We start from the raw sequence: 18,915 nt of genomic DNA on the forward strand, positions 1-18,915 counted from the left end.
GCATAAGTACAGTATTCTGTTCCTCTGCATCAGGGAAAGTGAACATCTGCTACTAAAATATTCAAGTGCACAAACAGCATGCACAGAGACTGCAGTTAGAGCCACAGAGCGTAAAGATCCATTTGTTGTATTTGTTTTCAACAGCATCACGCATAGCTACTTAGACCAATATGTTCTCTCTGAATCCAGGAGGATAGTGTGTCTTTTCCAACAGTTTCTGTGACAGTGTCAATCTATAAACGATTTCCTGTAGATACAGTAGGTGAACTACAGTAAATTTCAATATCAATGATACTTGTGATAGCATGCAAAGCAGGATGTCAACTTCTCAGAAAGCCTGACTGATGATTACATAGAGGGTGTGACTGCAAAACATGTGCCCATTTCCCCATTCAGAACAGTTACAAATGAAGTTTAAGACTGCCATTAAATCCCAACAAACATGTCAATCAACCACAGGCCATGTTTGATTGTAGCTTTGTATTCTGAATGCTATTTGAATGCTATGACCATGTTGAGGCATGACTTGTTTCATGATTTGTGATAAACAAGTAGCATACCATTTTCTGAATTTCTTTAAAGATTAAAATGTTTTTACACTGAGATGTTTGTGAGAGTGTTTGCAGACATCGAATGACATACAAAGTTTCAAATAAAGCATCAAGCTGACCTAAAATAAACAAATCAGAGCTCTATTCAGTGATCTAATTCAGATGATTTGAAATTAATGCACACTTACCTCTATGCTGGTGCTAAGGCTGGGCAGGGTGTCTGAAGTCACCATTGTGCTTTGAATGCTGGAGAAATCCCACAGGTTCACTGGGGGTATTGCATCGGGCACTTTCACTGATTCCCCACATTTCTGATTATCCAATAAGGTCACTTCGTAAAATTCCTGGATATCTGTTAAAAGAGAAAAGATTTCCTTTTTTTCTATAATACCAGTGTTTCCCCTACCATTATATTAGGGGGGGCGCCCCGCCCCCCCAACGGCACCCCCCGCCCCCCTTGAAGGTCAAGTTAATTTTATTTTATTTTCGTCGAATAACAACAGAAGTAATTTATATATAACAGGTCTGTGCTTTTTTCTTTTATTAAACTAAATAGCATTATGTTATTTATACGATGGCATGTAATTTCTGTCTCAACGTTTGCGCGTTTACAATTGTCCTCCGTATCGCGCACGGCGGAGTTCCGCCCCGATGCGCGCGCACACACACACCCACCAGCGGACAGAGACCGCGCGTCGGAGAGTATGTCGCAGCAGGCAAAAATATCCGCGTTTTTTTAAACGCTCCCAAGGTGGTGACGATGACAGCACGTGTTCTGCTGCGAGCAGCAGCCGGTGTAGCTTTCCTACTCCGAATCAAAATACAGAAAAGAGCCCAAGTGCTGCATGTCCTGCCCCTGACAAGCAGCAAAAGTCTAGCCACCACAGAACGACAGGTTTTGACCCAGCTTGGCTGTCAGAGGGGAAATACTCCCCCTGGCTGTACAAGACTGATCTTGGTAAGTAAGTAAATACACACATGCATGAATGAACGAATTGATAAATAAATTGCTTAATTAATAGCTAGCTAGTTAGTAAGAAAGATAGAAAGATACACTGCAGTGACAAAAGCTGCACACTTTGTGGATAATTAACATATTAAAATAAATCTGATGTTTAGTGTTTAGTTCAGTGTACAGTTGTTTAGTTATTGTACAGTAATTGTTCAGACATTATAATATATTGGTATACTGCAATTAAAAGAAACATATAAACACTATGAAGTGTTTGTGTGAGTGTTTTGCCGCACCACCCATAACACCACAACCCCACCCCCCCCTCCCAAGGCCATGATCCTAGGGGAAACACTGAATACCCATATCTGAGAAAGCTTACTAAAAAGACATTATTCAGGAAAAGCAAGATACAGTGGCCCCGCAAAATATTAGGACACTTAGGCCCCATGCAAATGTATGGATTTCACTGCATAAACAATTTTATTTCAAAAATGTTATTTTCACTTTTAATTCTAAACCGCCAGTATAAGTGTGATTTTTTTTTAGTGGATCTATGAAGTCAGATCTATCTTTCCTCTCAAATTCACATAGGGTGTAGCAGCCACAGGTGTAGTTTATCACATTAACTATGAATATGACACACTTATATTTTTAATTGTGTCTTTAATGTTTAAATATCTTTTAGGTGGGCACTGTATTTTTAAGATAGATAGTAGTGTTTTGAAGGTCATTCAAGGACACATTTATTGTGCAGACTAAAATCTTGTGAATGCTTGTTCATTAAAGATCAGGGTCTCTTTACTAATGTGATTTAGTAGCTAATGGCACGCATCTCTGAATACACATCCTAAAGTGAACATCAGTTTAAAGATTACAAACAAGAGTGTGGACTGAAGCTGGAGGTCACTGGAGATTTAAAGGTCGTTCACAGCTGTTACAACATTCATCAGGTTACAATCGTAATGATACAAGGGCCAGGAAGCATGCTTTTAACAAAAACAACAGATGGACCCCACAGGAACTTATTCTGAACGTTTATAGCACTTATTTGAAAGTCACCACCTAGTCATGATAAACACCGTGCATATTTATGTATGCACAGGGCAGATAAGACAGAAGCTCACACCACTTTAAAAATCAAACGAACAGTAGCAATCCACACAAAGGCATATGTGCGGTTTAAAATAATTTAGGGAACTAGTCTCTTCCACAAGTAGAGGGGAAATGACTGTTTAAGAGAATGGCGTGCTGTGGTTGGCTATGCTGTTCAACACTCGGCCGAGAGAGAAAATAGCAGAGGGATAGTTCTTCTATGCATGTCAGAGATTGGGTAACAGGTCTGAAAATACATGCTGGATCACATGGAGCTACACAGCAATGAGAATAAATATTTTTATAATGCACGCTGGTGGGGGTGATTCCCTCATCTCTGGTTTCCCTTTGAAATACAGAGTCCAGTGACTTCACAGCCCCTCTGAAAAACCACTGCAGGTTTGTAACCAAGCTCCCACTAACACAGAGTGAGCATTTGTCTTATGTCTATTAATAATTTAGATCTAGCATTTTATGGTCCCTATATTAAAGGTAGAGTATGTAATGCTTTTCATAAACATTTTTTCTTATACTGGCTGAAAGTCTCTTCATAGCCTGGATATCAACAGGTTCTGTGGAAGTCTCAGGACCATAAAATGTTCATTCAATTTTTGTTCCAAATGCAATGACAGGAAATCCTACCCGCCTGACAACCTATGAGTATCTGCATATCTCCAAGCACCCAACTGCGAGAGTCTGGCACATTGCTACTGTCCAGGCTAAGCCAGAGGGTGTTTAGCCAGTGTGGAAAAATAAATTCAGGTATCGTTACAGAAGTGCAAGCCAAAATTCGAAGACTTGCCAAAATACACAGACACGTCGGCACCAACAGCCTCATGGTTAGTGTGCAGACTAGGGTTGGGCCGACAGACAATATCATTGGCCATCACTGATGACTGACAGACATCACGATGTTAAGCCAACATCGGGATTCCTCCCACAAACACGCCATATACACATACCATGTTGGAAAAGGAAATTATGTGTACTACAGACCTCTAAAGGGAATAAACACATGATGGGAGGGGGGAAAAAAATACTTTTTCTCACAATTACAGTTGCAATCAAAATTACTCCACCCCTCACAGACTGCAGTACTTTATAAATACAAGTTTTTCTGAAGTTCCAGGATTTTACAAAAATTGCATCTATAACAGTTTACTGGCAAATTAAAACTGATAATGTCAAAATATAATGTAATATTTTTGTGTTATAGGATTTTTTAATAAACACAGCTGTGTCATAATTATTCAACCCCTATTCAACACTGCTGTTTTTAAATCACATATTTGTATGGTGGGCAACAAAATGGTCTTAACACAATTAAGCCTTTAGAAACTATCAAAAAACAGAATTAGCTTGAGCTGTTATCCATACTTAAACTTAGCCCATGCATGTGCTGCAGTTGACTAGCAAATATGCCAAAATCAACAGAGCTCTCTCAAAAGCTACAGAGAAGATCAGTTTTATTACATTAGAAAGTCTAAGGCTACATGAAGATTTCCAAGACATTAAAAGTGCTTAGAGACACAGGTTCTTGAAGAAAAAGCACAATATCAAAAAATGTTTGATCAGAGCAACTGAGAAAAACCTGCAATGTACAGCCAAAGACTTGTAAGATGACTTGATAAAAGGAGGAAACACATTTCAATGCTGAGTAAAAGAACACTAGACAATTATGGCCTTTATGTTGGGCATCTTGCTGAATGCCACTCCTGACCAAGAAGAACATAAAAGGCCAACATGAACATGTTAAAATTCATTTGGTTAGACCTGTGGAGTTCTGGAAGAATGTTTTATGGAGTGATGTGACCAAACTGGACCTTTCTGGACCCATGGATCACCAGTCTGGTGCAAAAAAAAAAAAAAAAAAAAAAACTTATAAGCAGAAGAACACCATCTCCATCATCAAACTTGGAGGTGGACCACTTCTGGTATGGGGGTGTTTTACTGTAGCAGAAAGTGGAAATCATGACCGTATGAAGGACATCATAGATTCTTTGAAGTATCATGCCATTTTGGCAAGAATTGAGATGTCTTTGGTGCAAAGACTGAAACTGATGACCAATGGACTTTCCTGCAGGACAGCCATTCCAAAGTATACATCCAAATCTACTTACGCTTGATTTAATTCTCATTGAAAATATTTGGTTTCAGCAAGTGGAAAGCAGTAGCAATGTGAAAACCAAAGATTATCTGGTTAAGACTGCAGTACTGAGAGACTGACAGAAGATTCTAAACACTTACAGGCAGCGTTTATTGGTGGTTTTAAAGAATTAAAGATGCACAAAATGTGACTTTTGGGGGTTGAATAATTTTGAACATGAATGTTTGGAGCCAATTAGATTTTTATCATGATTCATCAATGTTACATTCTCAGTATCACTGAAATGTGTAACAGACCTTCTCTAATAGTTTACTGATGCCTTTGTTGAATTGTTTCCATAACTTTTTGTTCTCTGCAGCAAAATGTCTTGCAGGTCAAGGGGGTTAAATCATTTTGATTGCAACTGTATATCACTGGGTAACTATACTGTATATAATATGGGGGAGAACGGGGAGCCGCTATTAATATGTAGGGCACTGAAATTGCTTTTAAACGCGTGCTCGATTTTTATTTTCACTTTTGAAATTTGTTATGTGGTAAGTGAAAATTTTATGCACTGTAATGTAACCGGCTACCGCTAGCAAGTGGCTAACCATGTCCCTTTAGTGGCTCTGTAGAACGTGTTATTAGTTTTCGGTGCCTTTCCGAATAAGGATTCAGGCTTCGGACACACCCCTAACAATGGACGATGTTATTGTCCTGTAGACAGACGTCGTTTCACTGTAGACATCGTCTGACGCCAATTTGGTAGACCAACCCTAGCGCCGACATATAGCGCAACTGTGCTCACGGTGACCCGAGTTTGTTTCCCATCTCAAGGTCCTGCTGATCCCGCCCCCCCTCTCCCTGCCCAATGCTTTCGTGTCTGCCTTTTATTGTCCTATCGAATAAAGGCCTAAAAGCCTATAAATAGAACTCTTTAAAAAAAATAAAAATAAAAAATAAAGACAGACAATGGGGTAAAACAAGGGTAAACATTGGCAATGTCTTTACAAGATGGAGGAATTTGCTGGAATGTTTGGGTTTCAATTGATAAAGGTTTTCCAGCATTTCTTCTCAACAGGCAAGCTAAACTTCAAGTTGAAGGTTTTCCTAGTATGTTGAAGCTTTTAATAAAAGTAGCCTACTTTTACCTGTCAAGACATGCCTTTACTATTAGAGACCCATGACACACAAAAGGAGCGTTTGCAAAGAGTGTTTGAAAACATGCTGTGACACTAGTAATGCAGAAACTGCACACTCCACCTTTAAGATTGTCCAAAAATAAAATAAAACTTTTGTCCCACAGACACGAAAGTTCTGGTTGGGTAAACTAATCCAGGATTTTTTTCTTGAGATTAATCGCTGTTCTTTCACTTGCCAGTGCCCCTGTAAGTCTTAGAGAAGCTAGAGGTTGTCACAGAATCCTACCATTTAACATCTGACTGGCCTCTCAGTCATGCAACTACTCCCAAAATAAAACAACAAAAATGGGAAACAAATATTGAGTCTGTTTACTGAAAACTAAAGACTGAAGTTATTCAGGCAAAATGCAAGGGCCTTCAGTTCACCTTCTTGAAAATATTGTGCTTTTTTTTTTTATTGTGATCACAGGTCTTTTTTGGTCTCCAACTACCTGGAAATTGAAATGTCTAACAAGAAGAAACTGACATTTCTATGTGTGTGCCAGTGGCTGACATTATTCCAAAGCATGTCTTGTTTATAACATGTAGTGACATCTGATAGCAGATAACTGCTGGTTATGTGACAACTCTTTAAAGCGTTAAGAAAAATAAATTAAAAAGAACACAAAAAGAAGTAGAACACAAAATGTCAAGAGCTGCTTCAAATTTGCAATCAACCTGTCCAAAAACAGGGACAAAAAGAGAACTAGACTATCTTATTGAAAACAATCTGCGACACATAAATCAAAGGTCCTAATGATAACATTCAGATTTTTCAAAAGCTGAATCATCATGCATCAAACTAATTAAAAATGCATTATATAAGAGTGTGCGTTTACACAGCACTCTAGCTGATTCAGCTGCATTATCTGAGGAAAATATTTCATAACTTCATTTGTGAATCTCACTGAAGCACATCAGGAAGCAGATGGTGAAAGACCCTCTATTTGCAAGCAAATCATTAATGTACTAACCTAGTATAACTGACACATTTTGTATTTATGCTAACAATCACTCGGGGGGGTATTTAAACTACACATTCATTCCATTTACACTTGACCACATAATTCAGTCTCTGCAAATGGACATTAATCTGATCTACTTTTCCTGCAGAATAGAAATCTAATCGGAATTCTGTTCCATAATGATGTTAATGCCAGGCAGCAAAAGTTCTCATCACCTCATGTTGCAATTACAGTTTGAGTTTTGAGTTTGTTCCATCCATGGCTCTCCCTCAGGAGTGGGTGGTGGGGCTTCCAAATTTCTGTATACCGATATAGGAGGAGTAAAGGAGTTGTATCTTGTATTTGTCTTAAAACAATTCCTAACAGTAATTACAAAAGTGAATCTATGGACATAGTTGTATACAAATTTTAGATTAAACTTTGTTTCCCTGTGGAGGTCTGATGCATTTGTATTTCACAAACGTACTTTGCGATTTAAACTGCAAATCAAACTTTTGTGTGAAGAAAACTAACAAAAACACATACTGGTTTTCTAACTAACTACTGGTCAAAATCTGTGAGAAATTCATTTTATGTGGATAGGTGAGTTGGAGACTGTGCCATATGTTTTTTGCAATGCTCTTCGCATTTAGTTTACAAACACCGTAATTAACTACAGCTAAATTTCTCATTGTGCTGCTTGGTGAATCTTTTACCACCTTTGAGAAAAATAACAGTTGGTGGTTTACATACTGTTGAAATCCCATTTAACAAAAAAAGTCCAATCACAGACTACTCAGACGCCACTGGAGCAGCAGTGTGAGGTATGATCATCATCTTAATCATCAAATTAATGCATCCCCTTAAAGGGTTAACTCGGCCAAAAAATGAAAATTATGTCATTAATTATGTCAAACCCGCAAGACCTCCTTTCATCTTTGGAACACAGATTAAGATATTTTTAATGAAATCAAGAGTGCTTTCTGACCCTGCATAGACAGTAACACAACTACCACATTCAACGCCCAGAAAGGTAGCAAGGATATAGAGAAAATAGTCCATGTGACATCAGTGGTTCAACCGTAATTTTATGAAGCTACAAGAATATTTTTTGTGTGCAAAGAAAACAAAAATAAAGACTTTATTCAACATTTTTTCTCTTCTGTGTCAGTCTCAGCTGCACATTCATGAGAGTACCACAACACATGCATGTAGTGTTACCGACGCAGAAACTAGCGTCCTGATGTAGAACATCCATCTCTCTTAGTTCATCTTTATTTTCTGGTTCAAATAAGTAAGGCTGGGCAAAAAAATTGTCAAAATCTTCAGACATTTACGAGGTTTTATGCACAGCGTTCATCTTCCTCTGCATGTAAACAAGGGTTCTATGACAGAACACCGGCTCCTGCATCAACAGTACCACACGCATTGTGGTACTCTCGTAAATGCACGGGAGACTGACACAGAAGAGAAGAAATTTTGAAAAAAAAGTCGTTATTTTTGTTTGCACACCAAAAGTATTCTCGTAGCTTCATAAAATTACGTTTGAACCACTGATGTCACATGGACTATTTCACTGACGTCCTTACTACGATTCTGAGCTTTGAACTTGGTAATTCCGTTGCTGTCTAAGATCAGAAAGATGTTGGATTTCACCAAAAAAATCTCATTTTGTGTTCCGAAGTTGACTGAGTGTCTTGTGGGTTTGAAACATGAGGTTGAGTAATTAGTGACAGAATTTTAATTTTTGGGGTGAACTATTCCCTTTAAGTACATAATGTAATTATTGTAATGAAAATCACACATAAATTGTTCATTTGAATGAGTTTTGTGATGCAAATATTACCTTCTGTATGTTCCCCACAGGCCATATTAACTAGAAACAAATCCCAATCCCATCCCTAATCAGTGCATGAAACTGCAGACAGCTTCTATTAATAATTAATAATAACCCAATCATCACTGTAAAACTAATCCCAATCAAATGTCCTAAAAAGAATCTCTCAAATCAAGCCTTTAACTCCAAAACCATTACATCTGTTTGTTAGCAGATGTAAGAAGTATGGACAACAACATGGTTGTCCTCAAGCTTTTGGTCAGCTAGGACAAAACATGCATATGATTAAATAAAGTAAGGGAGCTTTAGGAGTTTGATCTTTAATCTGGTCTCTGGGGTAAAACAGTCTGGCATCAGATGAAGTTATGACTGAAACAAATTACTAATAAGCATGACATTCTGAGTTAGGTATACAGAGTTTTAATCATTGTTTGAGAATCAGCTATTAAGAGGTTAATACTGAATGCTCTACTTTGCCCTTAATATAATACCAGTGTCATTATGAGGCATTTTGTTTATTCATGCAAGTTCAGTGACCCCATCCATGCTCTGTGAGTACGCAATGTGCGTGATAAAAATGGAGCTCTTTTAATCTCTGCCTGTTTTAGTAGTACTACAATGACACATCAAACCCAAAGGTTCTTGTTTTACACAAAAATCTTTAGAATATCAGCCCAAATGTGTTCGATATCAATCTAAACAGGTGCACTGTTCAGAACCATTGTAAACCACAAGCTGCATCAGACAATATGGTAAATTAAAATGATTTAGAATTAAGTCCACACAGTGATCAATGGAACCATCACAAATAAATCTGATAGAGATGTCATCTGCATGTGACCCCAGACACTTGAACTCTTTATTTTCTGACAGAAAATAGCAGATGACAGCGGATTCATAACAGAATGTAAAAAGCCAAAGACCTGGGGCCAGGTCTTTAAACATAACCACTATGTTAAGACTGTGTCTAAAGAACTAGTTTGACCAACAAGTAGCTAATCAGACTTACTTTCTGGATTTAAATTAGATTAGTCTACTTTTTTATAACTGACTTTAAAAGTTATGACCAGTCTTAAAGGCACAATATGTTAGATTTTTGTTATAAAATATCCAAAAACCACTTGCACAGTGTGATATATTTCACACAGTTGTGTACTTACGTTATCCCAAAATTTCCCAAGGATTTGTAAATCCAGAGAAATTCCAATTTTCCGCTGTATAGTTAAACTAAATCCATAATGGTTGTGTGAATAAAATGAAAATTAGATTAAAAACGTTGACTGCAGCATTAAATTTAGATTCTTTTTACGTGTTTTTACAGTGTTACGCATTATAATCAAATCACACACAAGCTTATGAACACAATGGCCAATCGGAGGCATTCAGATGAGTCATCAGCATCACCAGATGAGTTTTGTTGATCTGTGTATGTGCTCGCTAACTGAACTTTGCTCTATCACAAATTCTCTTATCATAAACAACAAAGTGTAGATGTACATATGATGTAAGTAAGAGATTCATTCATCAAACCATGTATAGACAGCTTTAAGGATTATAAGGGGAGTTTTTTTTGAGAGTGCTTATGCTCGTTCTTGACTGAAGCCATTTTTAATGTTCTTTACTTGCTTTCTCTGTATAATTTATTCACTGTTTGAATAACTTTAGAAGGTACAGGTAATAAAAAATAACTCATCCGTGAGCATGATTCGTGAATTCCATACATAAAACGACATTTCCTTGATAGCGTCATCAAGCTTTGCCTATTGTTATGAAAATGCAACCTCTAGCGGCGAAAACCTACATATTGTGCCTTTAAAAAAATAGATGACTAACTTCTTAAGACTAGTTTAAGCAGTTTATGCAACCGGACCCTGGACTTCATTTCCTTAAAGAGGTCCTATTATGCTTTTTCACTTTTTGCATTTTAGTCGGTGTGTGGTGTGTACGTTTGGGCATAAAAAAAGATCTACAAAGTTACAAATCTCAAAGTCCACTCCAAAGGGAGATATTTTGTTTTTTAAAAAAATCCCTTTTTAAGAACTACAACGAACAGCTCCCTTGGACTACAGCGTTTGTTTTCCGAATGTTATGATGTCACAACACGGCCATTAGAATATCATTAAAATAAATCCCGCCTATTGAAATTAGAATGGCTGGAGAGTGGGTAGGAATGAGGTGGGGGATTAGCCTAACTTTAGCCACTTCTGGGATGATTCAATGAGCCGTGGCGGGTATAAACACAAGCATTGACAAAAGTGACCGTGATCATCTCCGGTGGCCATGTCGGAGCCGTGCCGCAGACGTGTGCAGTGTGTGGTAAGAGATTTATTCATCACACAGCGTAGATAGCTTCATTTATAACGTGACTGTTTTTTTAAAATGCATAAACTTGCACTACACTAGGCTAGGCTAATCAGTGACGATATTCTTTGCTCGTTTTCTGTACCTGCTTTTTGAATAACTACGGAAATGTAAACATTTATAATTAGTAGCTTACAATATTTTCATTCAATTGTTGTCATGTTAAATACAAATTAGGTTATATTAAAAACATTAGGCTGCTTTTAGCCTTATGCTGGAGCTGGTTTCAGGCAATGAAACTAAGTATGTAAATAATTAAATAAATTAGCACGATAATGTATGTATTGGCGGTCTTGCAGGGTGACGATAGGACCCAACACTACTGTAGCATATTATTTACTCATCCTCCATGCATCCTAGGTATATATGACTTCCTTCTTTCAGGCGAATGCAATCGGAGTTATATTAAAAATTATCCTGGCACTCCCAAGCTTTAGAATGGCATAGACGGGTGTTTCTCTTCATCAGTCCAAAACAAGTCCAATAAAGTGCATCCATCCATAATTAAAAGTGCCTCACACGGCTCCAGGGGGGGCAATAATAGCCTTTTGTAGCTAATCGATGTGTTTTTGTAAGAAAAACATCCATATTTAAAACATAAGAATCACTTTAATCTAGCTTGCGCTAACAGTTGTACACAGAGCTGCTTTGGCATGGCAGTACTGAAACACCATCTAAGCTGTTCGCCAATCACAATGCACTGGAACAGCTAACCAATCACAACACATTTCGTTTTTCGAAAGGCAGGCCTTCAGCAAACCCGGAACTAATCGAGCCATTTGGCCAGGCTGGGTAGAAAGGTATCGTAATAATGTAAATTATGTGAAAAATAATGCTTCTTTAAACCACCAAGCATGACTTTGTAAAAGAACATAATAGGACCCCTTTAAATTCCCTATATTCCACAGCGGAGACGGCCGTTATAATTCATGGGAAATGAGCCCTCTCTGTTGAGCCAGTCAAAACAAAGGTGTAACTATCAGCCGACTCCCAGGTTTCTCTCATGTCTCATGTTCACTCTTCTGCCTCCAGAATGAGATCTGTGGTAAGGCAGCCCTTAAACAGAGTGCTGTATTGACGTCCGATTAACAGACCTCTGCAGCCGCAGGATAGAATTTCTGCAGTTCACCGAGCCTGCCGGGTCTCTTTAACTCTGACACATGTCTTCATTATCTGATGGCTCATTTAGAGACTTTGGAACACTAATGCTTTCTGTAGATAATTAATAAAATGATTGCGATGATCAACTTCAGAAATTACAATCATTTACAGGACCACAATCAGCCACATGTGGAACTCATTAAAAATATATAATATAGCTCAGCTGTTGTTTCTTTTTTTTTTGTTTTTTGGTTTTTTTTTGGCTTCAGGGCTCAATGCTAAGGATTTTTTCTACTGGCCCGCTAGGCCAGTGGTTCAAATTTTTACTTGCCCAGTCAAAATTTTTACTGGCCCTATATCTAAAAAATAAAAGAGTTGCCGTTATCATTGTTTTTGACCCATGTTATCTTTTATTTTAATAAATAAGCTTATATGATATTAAAATTTTACTTACCAGTTAAATTGTACAATTCTCGATTTCAATTTTGATTTCACAGCAAAACCTACTAGCCTAATATAAAGTTCAAACATTATTTGTTTGTTCAAAAATGATTTTATCATTATTATTTTATTACAAATGAAATGACAGCAGACGGACTGAATGAACGCAAATTCAGTCTCTGCCAGAGACGCGTCTTTCTCTGATCGCTTGAAAAGTTGAAATTAACACGCGTGCAAATGATAAACTTTCCTGACGACGCAGCAGTGACGTCTTTCAAGCTGGCCCCGGGCCATCGGGCACTCCTTATTGTCGAGCCCTGGGCTTGATGCTCGCCAAAGTGATTACAATGTGCTTTCAGGAGATGCTTCCTATCTACTTGAGGAAGTGATTTTAATCCATTACATATTCTGTTACCCAGTTTCAGACAGGACCTCTGAATAAAGATTAGGACAAGATATCGGCCTGCCTGCGTGATATCAAATTCACCACTCCAGCTCTTTGTGAAGCACTAAGAGCTTTTTAAAAAAGGTTCCTCTGTGTGTGAATAAAACCTGGCCATTATCTACTTTAGATAATGTCATTTAATCTCACCCCTACTCTGAGTCTCATTTTCAAAACAATTAACTAGGAACTTATGAGGCAGGTGGGTTCTGTCAAGGGTAAACCTGGTCTATCTTGTGACCCACATTTTGTATGCAGGAGGAGACCTGCCCTGCTCTGGTTAACTCTTCTTCTCTGGCATCCAGGGAGGGATCTTAAGGCTCTAATCATTGAGATACATGCACTGAGTCTGCAGTGATGCTCTCTCAGAGAAACCATCGTAAATCATCAGCCTACGGATTAGGACTAGGGTAATCATGTCAACAGACAGATTACATTTTGTTTGTCCTTTAGAATACATATCTGAAGAAAAGTCAAATTGGAAACCGTCACTCCAGTGCATTTTTCATTAGCGGCGCTCTTAAAAACATGCATGCGGAACATACATGAGAAGAGGGATTTCTGCGAATGTGAATGACGCTATGCATAAGGTGATTACACATGTATGTTTCATATACTTATCGATGCTGAGCACAAAGATTCATCATGGCTTAGAGTAAGATAGTTTTCTAAGATACAGAACAGTGATGAGACACTGTGTAGCACTTCGGCCTGGGCAATAGAAGGAAATATTTACAGCTTGTGGTCTTGTGATATGCAATTAAAATGTCTGTTACATTTCCCCATCTATTGCTAAGTTTTCCTGCTTTTTACAAACCAAGTTAGCTTTTAAAACTGAAGCAAGACACATGAGTAAAATACATTCACAAAAAGGAAGCTTACCAGCCTGTGTGATCATTTCAGTTGACAAATCTAAAACAAGTAACTAAGCATGCCTTAACTAATACTGTTTACCTTCAGCCACCCAAGCAAAAACATCCATGTTTTTTTCTAAAGAATAGGAAGCAGAGGATAAAATTATTACAGGAAGCCTCCACACCTTGAGGGTCAAACACAGAGAGTCACTGGCACATGGCCAGTCAAACCCCTGAGAAACTCAAACAGGCTGTTCAGCATTCCTCATGGTTGCCTTCCTTGCCTAGTTTGCAATGGCTGGCTTAAGAGAACTAAAAAACACTATATTGCAGCACCTCGAATAAACTACCAGATAAAACAATGCAGCTCAGATTCCTTTATACAAGAACATCCTGAAATAATATTTTCAACAATAGTTCACAGTTAGGGACAATATGAACACTGCTTCAAAACATTAAGTTCCAATTTACCATTTATAGCACAGTGCTACAGGTACTGTTTAGAACAGCAATTCTCAATTCCAGTCCTCGCGACCCCCCGCTCTGCACATTTTCTGCGCATCTCTTATCACTTAAGACGTGTGTTCCATTTGATCATAAATGCCTTGTGAATTGGACTTCACAGGATATTCTGCCATGATTCCAGTTCGAAGGGAGTGTATATCTTCGATTCGAACGACATTCAAGTGAGACGTGAACTTAAACTGCATTTATTTACAGGTATAGAGGTATATTATGTCACACTTCTCTAGTAAGTTTTGTCTGTGTGTAAATATGCTGCAGGCCGTGACATAGGGCAAATCTGTGAATGAATGTTCCGAAGTGAAGTCAATTTCAACGGATTTCCCGTGCTCAGGGAGTAGGGAGCAATGAATACTAGACCATGTCAATCAGAACAGTTCATGCATGATGCTCTCTTCCAACAAGTTGATGATCTGAATCAGACGTGTTAAACAAACACATAATATGCAGGGCGGTTTGGGGGTGCGTGATTGAGAACTGCTGCTTTAGACTATGAATAGACAGGAAATCTTTAAGGTCAAGAAACAAAGTTAAATGCTTTAGTGTCCTGGTCACCTACATGTTATTAAGTTCTCACCCCTCTGAAAATGGAGGCAATAGTCATTAAATGACAGTACAGCTTGAGTAACACATACCCCTGATTGACTTTTACTATTCGACACCTCTGTGCAATGACAAGCACCCACCAAAGTTTTGGAGGGAAAATGTCACAACCTCCACAGACTTAATATGAACACCCCATGATTAAAAAAAAAAAAAGAAAAGATACTGATTATTTCCTACAGTGCTCACAACAACAAAGTTTAGTCACCTGTCTTGTGTCTCCTTGTATGTAAAAATAAAATTGAAAGTAACGTGATAGACAGATAGATAGATAGATAGATAGATAGATAGATAGATAGATAGATGCAACTCTTGGCGATAAATAGTAGCTCTCACAGCATGACACAGTACTTTCATTATTACTAGGGCAGTGCTGAATGACACATTGTAGTACCTATAAGCGCCTGGAAGAGGTTACTCTGGAAGATGTCAATGACTCTCTGGATGGAGTTTCTCAGCTGTCTGTCTTCAGTGTTACTGAGTTTTGACCGGTATTCTTCCAGCAGTAACAAAGCCCTCTGTGCATCTATACAGGGCAGACATAAAGTTTTCATGAATTACATAATTACACGATACTGCAGCAGACAGTATAACGCGAAATATCTTAAAAATAGTCTCTACAAATAAAGCCTAAATAAGACGCAAATGACTTTGCACAAGTTTTAAGACCTATGTGGACAAAACAAAAAAAATGTATGACAGTATTCATTTACAAAGAATTTTAGGGTTTATATTCAGTTACTTTAGAGATACAATATTTTACAGTCTGAAATAATCAGTTAAGCCTCAAAATAGTGAGTTACCAGCTGCAATGTCCGACTGTGTAAAAGTATATCCTAGTTTTAATGAGAGTTTTCTCATGTTTATCTCACCTTTTTTCCTTACTGGCATGTTTCGCTTGGGCTCTTGCACGATAACCAACACAGCGGAGCTCGCGATAGAAATTAACAATACACAAGATAACAAATCGCTCCTTTCCCAACACGAGTCTATCCGGAGTGTCTATAGGGGGAAAGTCAGACGCAGTTGGCATGAAACTCAAATGTTTATCCGGTAAACATGGGGACGGTTCAGGCTGATATGAAAATGAGCCGCTGGGTTTTAGAGTAGAGCGAGAGCTGCACTTCTTCAACCTGACAGTCGCTCGACACCACAGAATTGAGCTTTACTCCACTGACAGCCCTGCGCTTCCATTCAAAAGACACACAGACGCTGCGACTCAGCCTCCACCGCCAATCTGCTCCGCGTCTGCGGGGGAAAAACTGAACATATGTCGCCGCCAGTTGCAGGAGGGCTTCCAAAAACTCCCCAAACTGCAAATATACACCTCCCTGCCGTGCGCTTGCAAGGGCTCAGTGTGAACACAAGCGATTCAAATCCACACGTCCGCAGTTTGCTACATTCTTCTTCGCCTTCGGTGGAATGAGGATTGTTTTCCTAAACGTCAAACTTCTTTCGTTATCTCCTCCTCTTTTTTTCTTCCTATGTGTCAGAAATTCCAAACTTTCCTCCAAAATGGCGTCCCAGGGTTGGAAGAATGTCACGTGATCATAGACCCTACCCTTGACCGCCCAATCATGGGACTGAGCTACCTTTCAGCTCAGGGTTGGGAAGGTGAGACTTGACACTATCTTAAAGGAGACTCACTAACTTAAGCAGGCAAGTGGTATAAACAAGGGTCCATATGAGGATATAGGCTCTTACAAGTTCATGCGGGACATGTTGTGATTGAACATTGCTATGTCTAGACTGTGTTTTCAATCCAAATGAAACATTCACAAGTATGACTACTCTGGCTTTGACTTAGAAGTTGTAGTAGCTGTTCACGTGGAAGCTCAACTGAGGGGGCATTATGTAAAGCCACACTGAACCTGATCTTGCATAGAGTTCTCTGTGTTAATCCAGGGGTTTAAGGGTCAACCCTATAGGGTGAAACTATTTTGGTGTTGGTATTGCAAAACATCATATATATATATATATATAATTTTTTTTACTTTTTTATTGTGCATTCCAGTTAATCTCAATCAAACTGCAGTTAGGTATTTTGATTAAGTAAAAAAAAAATTACAGCTAACTAACAATAAAACACAATGATAACATAATAAAAAACATGATTTTTGAAAATGTAAAAAAAAAACCTGAGCTATCTGTTTTTGTAAATAAACTATATATATGTGTGTGTATATATATATGTTTGTGTGTGTGTGTGTGTGTGTGTGTATATATATATATATCTGAGATATATATATCTGAGATCAAATAAATATTTTATATACTATAGTTTATAATAAAAATTGGACATATTATACTTTTTTGTGGGCGTTTGTTGCAAAATGCTGCATGCATTACAAAATACAAATAATCAGCAGTGAAATAACCTAAACCAGGTTAAAACAAAAACCTCCTGTTGTACTCCTCATGTATTAAGGTTTTTAATCCCAGAATGCACAATTAAGGTTGTTTGACACCACAAACACTCATTGAATCAGTGTTTAATGGTTCAAATGTATCAAATCTAACATATATCGACAAAAACAACCAAAGCAGTGGCCCAGATTAGAAAGTAGTCATGGTAAAAAGAGGATTTTATTTTTAGACAGTCATGTTTTATGAATGATCCTCTCTGATCCTGAAGAGGCTACCTCCTCCTTGCCACAGTGTACAAGAGCAGTCAGGTTTGCATTGTATCTTATGAACATTGGATTTGCTTTGAGTAGTTATTTAGATTTTACCTTTAGGCCAGCATATCAATCTTGGCGACAGACGTGCATGCTTTGTGTACAGGTTTTTGGGACTCTGGTATTTTTGTAACATTTTTCATACATTTTTATTTGTTTAATATTAATGAACTGTGTCAATGTAATCAACATGTATTACCATTTGAGACTGGGCATATTCTCTGTGACAGAATGTGGATCTGTAAGCAATATTACATTGGCGCTTCCCTGCACATGTCCATCCCGTCTGGCTCTCTCATACTGAACAGTGATTATAGCAGCTGTTTTTGCTGTCATCTCTGGACAAATTGCTCACAATTAATCTTGGCATAAATCAGGATTTTGGCAGCAGTGTTGGTGAGCGTAATGACACAAAATTTTGTCAACAACAAGGGAAATAAAACTAAAACAAATCAAGTAGAGGAATTTCTCAGGGACAGTTAGAGCTCCATCTCTGTAAACATTTATGACGGTTTAGTTTAGATGTTTTTGCTTTGTCACCAATAATGATAATGTGATGCTATTGCAGTTGCAGTTGCTGTATTGAAGTTATTATTACAAGCATTGCTCTTTTTATTATAATCAAACTTTTTGGTATTATGATAATCATACAGCAGCATGGCGTGTAATTTGATTTTATTCTCTTAATGTGATGATGGCCTATTAAACAAATCCCAGCCTGTAAACAGATAATTCTCTGGCATAATTTCAGTGGGCTGTCAGAATGCCAGGACATGATTGATCCAGAGTAACAGCTTATCTTTCATTTGTGCTGCATCTCAGTACATCAAAGGTACTCTCCCCATGAGAAATGTCAGTCGTAATGCCAACACTTGACGTTTTCAATGATGATTATGTTGTGATTCCCTGAGAAGTCAAATTTAGTGATTGTACATGCACATTTAAATGGATTAATTTCAAAACATCATCCGGGGATCCATAAAAGCCCTGCCGGAGGCCATGAAGGGATAAATAAAACATAAGAAAAAAAAAACAACATCCATATTTTTTCCAAACTTCTTGTCCTGTGTAGGGTTGCAGGGATGCTGAAGCCTATTCCTGTTTCTCAACACATAGGCAAAGAGACAGCCTTTAAGGATGGACACATATTCACACCCTCTGCAAATTTATTGCCTTTAGTTGACCTATCCTGCATGTCTTTGGATTGTGGAAGAATCCAGAGCTTCTGGAAGAAACCCATGCAAATAGGGAGAACATGCAAACT

The 18,915-nt window shown here is 38.0% G+C and overlaps 1 protein-coding gene across 17 annotated transcripts in view; it reads right to left on the reverse strand.

The window, feature by feature from the left end:
• dlg1b (discs large MAGUK scaffold protein 1b) overlaps positions 1-16,514 on the reverse strand; it is a 124,459-nt gene extending 107,945 nt beyond the window's left edge. For 5 of the 17 annotated variants that reach the window (XM_051125217.1, XM_051125165.1, XM_051125241.1 and 2 more), the window contains exons 1-3: positions 15,846-16,512; positions 15,368-15,499; positions 740-903 (exon numbers count right to left, since the gene is read on the reverse strand). In XM_051125217.1, coding sequence (XP_050981174.1) covers positions 740-903; positions 15,368-15,499; positions 15,846-15,864 — 315 coding nt within the window. In that variant the 5' untranslated portion in view covers positions 15,865-16,512. Of the gene's footprint in view, positions 1-739; positions 904-15,367; positions 15,500-15,845 lie in introns of all 17 variants that reach the window. The other 12 variants (XM_051125269.1, XM_051125258.1, XM_051125231.1 and 9 more) reach the window with 4 other exon arrangements.
• Between the last annotated feature and the right edge of the window lie 2,401 nt (positions 16,515-18,915).

Source organism: Labeo rohita, chromosome 2 (genome assembly GCF_022985175.1).
Source record: "Labeo rohita strain BAU-BD-2019 chromosome 2, IGBB_LRoh.1.0, whole genome shotgun sequence".
Classification (NCBI taxonomy): domain Eukaryota; kingdom Metazoa; phylum Chordata; class Actinopteri; order Cypriniformes; family Cyprinidae; genus Labeo; species Labeo rohita.